The 8,005-nt window shown below is 30.9% G+C and overlaps 1 protein-coding gene across 1 annotated transcript; it reads left to right on the top strand.

Moving 5' to 3' along the window:
- Nucleotides 1-3,855: 3,855 nt before the first annotated feature.
- Nucleotides 3,856-5,538, top strand: LOC129298884 (NAC domain-containing protein 72-like). The gene is made up of 3 exons (XM_054937329.1): nt 3,856-4,117; nt 4,216-4,484; nt 4,591-5,538. Exons 1-3 carry the CDS (start codon nt 3,937-3,939, stop codon nt 5,170-5,172), a joined length of 1,032 nt encoding a protein of 343 aa, XP_054793304.1. The 5' UTR covers nt 3,856-3,936; the 3' UTR covers nt 5,173-5,538.
- The last annotated feature ends 2,467 nt before the right edge of the window (nt 5,539-8,005 follow it).

Here is an 8,005-nt window from a genome sequence, read left to right on the forward strand (position 1 = left end):
TTTATTAAATATGTTTTATAATTTTATTTTTTTAAAATAAAAGTATAAATTTTTAATAATGTTGTCATTTAATACTATATTAATAAATAAATATTAAAAAAATTCATGAAAAGAGTAATAATAAAAAATATCATTAATAAAATCTTATTTTTATTAAAGTATTTTATATTTTGAGACACTAAATCTTTCTTAAAAGTGTTTTATAATTTAAGATGGATGGAGTATTAATTTACTCTCTCTCCTATCATAAACCCGTAATTGATTAAAAAAGTTCTTTCATTAAAAAATATAACTCATTTTAATCAAATATCGTCACTCAATAAAATAATTATTTATTTTTAAATTAACATCATCTTTATATATTTATTTTTATTTAATAAAATATGTTACTCTAATATAAATATAAAATAATTTATTCATTAGGAAAACTTAAACAAAAAATAATAATTATACTTTAAAATATTAAAAATATCTTACACTTTTAAACATCCAACTTTTTCAAATATATCTCACATTTTTTTAATGAAAAGAGTGATACTCCAACTGATGGGGAAATGATTGCATGAATGTGCCATAAGATGATAGGAATGGTCACAGCTAAATAGTGCCATTTTTATCGTTTTGTTCAAGCTTCTCTTGCCTTGTGTCACAAAAAAAAAAAAAAAAAAAGGAAATGCCAATTAGGGAGCTATAATGACAATTACAAATAATAAATTATTGAAATTTCAATAAGTGATCATAATTTTTACTTAAAATAAATTATTTTTTGTCAATGGACTTAAAATTCACAATAATTTTTTGTAAATTCGCAACATACATTATAAAGATTTTCAAAAATGTTTGATCAATTTTCCATGCAATTTATATTAATATGTTGATGGTAAAAAAATTATAAGTAATTGGTTTGTGATTCATAATTAAGTTTCATAAATTTTAACTAACATTATAAATAATCTCACATATATTTTCTTAATTTCTCAAGTGATTTATTTGTATATTGACATTTGATAAAAAAAAATGAGGTTCACAATGGACCCTTGTAAATTATTAATTGATGTTACAAATAATTTTAAATATATTTTTTTAATTTTCTAATTGGCTGCTTTCATTTTATAATTATAAATAAAAATTATAGTCAATAATTTAAAATTTTTAATTATCATTAATACCCTTATAAGGTCACTAATTGTCATTTTGCCTTAAATTATCTCTTAAAGAGATATCCAAGTACTTTAAATTAAATTACCAAAACGATGTCCAGTTGTTGGAGAATGAAGAGGCTTTGGGCTAAAGTCTAGAGGATAAGTAGATAACAACAGCAAAACATAAAAATACGGTATATAACTCAACGAATAAACGAAGGACAGGTGTCGTCAGATCACACGCTTATTTTCATAAATGGCTGTCCTATCTCACACAACCCGTTGTTCTACTCCTAATTCTCCCACGTGGCGTCAACTCATTTTTGCTCAACCCTCAAATGCTCATTTAGTTACCACTCCCATTTCAAATATATTTAAAAAAATCAACTCACATAATATAAAAAAATAGTTAAATATAATAGTTATATTTGAAATTAAAATTTTAAATAAATTATCCTTACAATTAATAAAATGAATTTGTTTTATGAAAATAAATATTAACTTTATGAAAAATAATTTTAAAAATATAATAAATGGCTAAATGTTTATTGAAATTTGACATATTGTTTATAAGAGAAAGAGGCACATGGACGTGACATTTTTTTTTTTAATAAAATACGGGGAGTATGTTATCAGGTATACTATCATTGTACACATTGTAAAATATTTTACAAGTTATTATTGGTTGAAAATATAAAATATTTAATAAATTTAAGAAACTTATATCTTTCTATTTTGTTCATGTATTAGTTATTGTGTTCAGTGATTATGCATGTGAATTGTGATATTAGTTCACTTAGCTGTGAACGAGGATAACTAGTACAGGATACCACTTTTAATATTTTTATGAAAAGTCCATATTTTTAACCCTGTTGTTAATGACAGACAACTTTAATCAATCAATATTGTTAGAAATATAATGCGTTGTTAATGTGAATGTGTGATAATAAGGTGGTGCTATATCTAGTAATAATAAGGACTTTGAAAAAAAATCACAACAATCACAGAAACTAATTTCTCAGTAAAAAAGTATCAAGACATTGATATAAGTTGATCAAAATTTTAGAGACAAAAACTATACTTCCTCCTCCATTAAAAAATATAATATATTTTTTTTAAAAAAATTGAATGTTAAAAAATATAATATATTTTAAAATTCCTTTCATATAATTTAAAATTCTTTTTAAATTTTTGTTATTTCAAATTTTCACATACACTTGCCAAAAATTATATAATAGTAATAACTTTTGCTATTTAAATTACATATAATGCCACGTACATACTCCGAATTGTCAAGAATGTCACCGAATTGTCAAAGCATTAAAATAGAGAAATAGATTCTATTTTGGGTAATCACAAATCTTCCGCGTTCCAATTTCGCACGATTCACTTATTTCGATTACTTTTTTGAATGTGGAATTTGACCGAATAAACAACAATAAAGCACGACCATATCTGGGTTCTTTGTAATCCAAAAATGTAGATTTCTCGCCACGTTCACAAAACGCTAAAACGTCAACTATCAAAGTAGAACTATCCAGTTCTTTATACTCCTCCAAACTATTGCCCTTCACAAACCACGTCACCTTCTTATCTTTCGTCTAAATACAAAGTCTTTCAAGCTGCTTCTCGTATATGCTTCTTGTATTACAAAATATTTTTAGTATATAAAAATATTATACACACCCACATAGACTATCGTCTCTTAATCATTTTGATTTGAATATGAATTAAAAAATAAGGCATTAAAATGGGAAAAATAATTAATGTGGCATATAAAAAATATTGAGTCATTATATATTAAAAAAAAAATGAAAATCTTCAACAAACTCCTTTATCTAGGACCGTATGATGTATTATTAAATGAAATCTTATATCAGGACGAGATTTTGAATTAAGGGCACGAGACTAATTATTTCTAATTGGACCCATTTTTATTGAATTTATTACGCATCATTATTTAACAAAATCTTTAATTTTTAACATAATAATTATTTTTCATTTGATTTTTTTATTTTATATATACTAAAAATAACATAATTAATTCTTCAATTTTGAAATCCCCTCATACTTGTAACCTTTTCGTTGGAGGTTGATGAGTGAAAGAAACACCTAATCAGCTCCTAAAAGGAATATCATTATTACCAAAAAAAGAAGAATAAAGAGCCAAAAAAGTGTATTTAGTCGTCACGTGTCACAAAACTATGCTCCCACCCCAATAGCTTTCTGCTCTTTCCATACCGCCGGCCTAACTTTCTTTCTCTCCCCTGGACACGTGCCCTTCCTCTGTGCCGACGTGGTTCAAACCCATGCGTGAAAAACACACGGCTCACTAAAGCTTCTAGAACCCTCCTCGCTCACCGACACGTGTCCCCACTAACTTGTCACTCACTTTTCTTTCAACCTTTTGCTTACGTAGCATTACGTCACAGGTGATCGGGGGGTTTAATTGGTTTAACGGCTGACATAAGGGGAAATTCCCGATTAAAAAAAAAAAAAAAAACGGGCGGCAATTCACCGTTTGCCCTTGACTAGTAGTATACTCGTATCAGATAAGGTCGGTCACTTGGTGGCGTCGTACTTTTGCAATTTGGGTACGTGGCAAGCTATAACAAGCTAATAACTCCTGTGGGGCCCATCCGCTACGGCGGGACAAAGATGTCCGTACTTATCTTGCTGCGCGTGTCCCTATATAAATAACGACCACATCCTTCGCATTGTTTGAGAGAAAAATAAAAATAGGAGGGGGGAAATTTTTTGGAAGAGTTCGAGCTTCTTCATCGTGTGTTTGAGAATGGAAGTTCCGGCGACCGACCCGCTTGCCCAGCTTAGTTTGCCTCCTGGTTTTCGGTTTTATCCTACCGATGAGGAGCTTCTGGTTCAGTATTTATGCCGGAAAGTAGCCGGCCACCATTTCTCTCCGCAAATTATTGGCGACATCGACTTGTACAAGTTCGACCCATGGGTTCTACCGAGTAAATACCCATTTCCATAACTCTAAAGTTTTAATGAATCCGTTGTTGTTTCTATTATTCTTTGTCTAAATTGATTGTGTTTGATATCGATTACTCAGGCAAAGCGATTTTCGGTGAGAAAGAATGGTACTTTTTCAGCCCAAGAGACAGGAAGTACCCCAATGGATCTCGTCCGAACAGAGTGGCCGGGTCTGGGTACTGGAAAGCCACCGGAACCGATAAGATCATTACCACCGAAGGCCGGAAAGTTGGCATAAAAAAAGCTCTCGTTTTCTACGTAGGCAAAGCACCCAAAGGCACCAAAACCAATTGGATCATGCACGAGTATCGTCTTCTCGAAAATTCCAGAAAGAACGGTAGCTCCAAGGTACAATCCATCACATATCCGCATGCTCTGTTTTTTTGGAGTGAGAATACTCTGTTTTTTGTTATTGAAACGTTTCTTGTTCCTGTTGGATTCTGTGACGATGCAGCTCGATGACTGGGTTCTATGCCGAATATATAGGAAGAGCTCGAGCGCACAGAAGAATATGCTTTCAAGCGTTTCGAGCAAAGAATACAGCTACAGCAACGGGTCTTCTCCCTCATCAACGTCCCACTTGGACGACATGCTTGAATCATTGCCAGAGATCAAGGACAGAAGCTTCATCCTGCCGCGTGTGAACTCGCTTAAGGCACTTCCTCAAGATGAGAAGCTGAATCTTGTCGCCGGAAATCCCATGGACTGGGCTAACCCGGCGGTACTAAACTCAGCACCCAACCTCGTCGGGTCTCAGGGGATTCTAAATTATAACCCCGGAAATGACCTTTGTGTCTCTTCCATCTCTCAACTCTGCCACATGAACTCGGCGGCCCCGGTGCGCTTGGAGAAGCTTGGGAACTCAATGGAAGATGAGGTTGAGAGCGGCGTCGGAACCCACCGGGTCGAGTGTTCGGGCGGGCACTTTCAGCACAATTCGTTTGGGTTCACGAGTCAGGGATTCTCGACCAACTCCATTGACCCGTATGGATTCAGATACCCGAGCCAGTCGATCGGGCTCGGATCTCAACAGTGAATAGATTCAAAATAGAGTGCATTCGGTTGCTGTAAATACTTGGGGATTCTTTGGGCTAGCTGACGGGTAGATTATCATTGGGTTGAATTCCAGAAGGGGAAGGCGTGAAAATTTGAATTTTGGTCGTTGTTTTCGCCTCTCGGCAATATCAAGGAGAAAGTAGGGAGTTGAGGATATTCAATGAATATTTTAGTGACTAAGCAGCAATAATTGATATTGTAACATTCAATCTGAAAAATTATTTTGTTAGGTTTGCAAATTTTGTCTGCAACTAGTAGCGCACTCAGCCACATTAATCATATGTCGTGCTTGGTCATGTCAATCAACATTTGCTTTTGGTGGCAAATATTTTTGGTCTTACTTGAATTTTGAGGCATGTATGGGTAAATTTTTGATACTTAACTCACTCAAATTTTTATTGCAAAAAAAAAAAAGATAAGAAGAAGAAGAAGAAATGTTTAGAGTAAAGATAATGAATTGCAATCATGCATCTGTAGATGTCAAATTAATGAGTTGTGAATGACGCTGGACCAAAGAAGGTTCATGGACGAAAATTCTTTTTACATTTACTCATGTGAGTTTAAGAAAAATGAAGGAGGGTGTTGAAAAACAGTTGTTAGTTAATTATAATTATTAGTTTAAGTCTATATACCTGTGTGTGTGTGATTGAAAGGTAGGCATTTAGATGGGGAGGTATGTCATGTTAACCTCACTTCACCCCATGTGAGAATTAATTCTCATTACTTTGGTTAAAGGTAAGGGCGGGCAAAATTAAATCAAAACTGAAAATTAAATTAAATTAAATTAAATTTTATTTATTTGGTTTGGTTTATTTAATTTTTTAATTTGATTTAATTTTTTTTAAAGAAAAATTTTGGTTGATCAATTTGATTTCATTTAAAAAATTTTAACCAAATAAATCGAGCTGATCAAATTATACATATTTTATTTTTATATTTTTAAAATATGAATAAATTTTCATTCAGGTGAATAATAAATACTTTTCTACCACTTGCAGTGGTAGTATTTTCTTTGTTTAATATGATATTCTAATTTTTTATTTATATAATTTAGTTTTTAATGTAATAATATTGAGTTTTACTAATTTTTTCATGAATTATAATATACGATTATTTTTTTTGTTAGGCCTTCAATATCAAGAAAAAAAAATTGAATAGAAGAATATATAAATAATTAGATTTTATAGGCTAAAATCAAAACTCATGAAATATTAGTCTTAACAGTGGGTGAAGGGAAAAATTAGTGGAATCGAAAGTTCCGGACGACATGCATGAGCGCATGTTTAAAGAAAGTCGGGGGGCTTTGGGGAAAATTAAAGGCTTAATCAGATATTAAAACCATTGCAATTTTCTTTTTCTTTTTCTTTTTATATGATTAGTCAAATTTGAGTATTATCAGGTCTATTTTTGCATGGGCTCGAATTCAATAAATCATTCTCAAATACTCATAATTTCTTTTATCAGAACTAACGCCTATAATTGAAATCACTGCAATTTTCTTCAAAGCCTCAAGTTCAAAAAAAGAAAGAAAAAAAAAAGGATGACCAATTGTTTAAATCATACCATAATATACATGATAGCCGTTTACCACGTTGGAAAAAGCAATTGAATGAGGCAGTTCATTTTTCAATAGTTTTTTTTTTCCTGATTAAAGACATCTTTCACGTGAAATTTATTCGTTAAGAAAACTATTCATTTAAATCCATTAATATTTATTTGATTTAAAAAATACAAAATTTTTTGGCAAAAAATATATATATTTAGAACAAAAGCATGTGCTTGTAGCACTAAAAGGATATATTGAGTAAATTAAAACACAAAATTATGAAGGTCGTGTTCTTATATCTTCTAAAGATGTTTTTAGAAAAATATAAATTAAAATGTAAAATAACTAATATCATTTAGTTTTTTTTTTTAAATTACTTGTTCATGAAAACTCTTATGTCTTTCCAAGCAAATTGGGCTAACCTGGAGGGGGGAAAAAAAAAAAGAAAGAAATGATGCAAACACAAGTTGCTGGAGACTTGGGCCAAGACAACCTACTAATACGGGCCTTGGGTAAATTAATGCCTCTTTCTTTGCTCTGCATCATTTTGTTTTAACAAACGATTTTTTTTTTTTAAAAGATGGATTTGAATTTTTTTTAAAAGGAGAAATATTTCTGCATATAAATGAACATAAAATTGATGGAACTGGATCTGTATAAAAAAGAGTGTATTTGTAAAAATCAACAATTTAGTATATGTTCATTGGGTCAATAGAGATTTGAAAACCGTGCATGTTTTTTTTTTTAGACTTTATGACTTATTTAGTAGCATGTTAATTAATCAGGTCCTTGGGATGATGGTGGTTAATTAAAAAATAAAAATAAAAAACTCAAAAGACAAACAAACAAATAAATTCTTTTATAGCTTAGGAGCACATCGTCATTTGTGACATGTTCAATTCTTTAAATTGTTTCTTTAAATATTTTGCTGCATACCTATAAGACTATTGTATCTAGCTTAATTTATAGTGGAATTTAGTTATTAATTCTATAAAAAGAAGGCTACGCTATTAATTAGAGTTCTCTAATAAGAGAGGGAGAGAGAGGGGGAATGCACATGTTATGTACACTTTAACCCTCGTATGTTATGAACTCAATCATTTATTAAAAGACGTGCCAACAAGCTACTACCATAGCTCTTCATTTTGGTCAAATCCATTTTATGATGAGAAAGTTCATTTTTAATAAGTCATGACTTTATTCCACATTGAAATGTGCATATATGGAGTATACATAAAGATGAGAGTCTATGGTATACTAATAAAAT

The sequence above is a fragment of the Prosopis cineraria genome, unplaced genomic scaffold, assembly GCF_029017545.1.
Source record: "Prosopis cineraria cultivar Desert tree isolate PC_DT_omini unplaced genomic scaffold, ASM2901754v1 PC949, whole genome shotgun sequence".
Lineage (NCBI taxonomy): Eukaryota > Viridiplantae > Streptophyta > Magnoliopsida > Fabales > Fabaceae > Prosopis > Prosopis cineraria.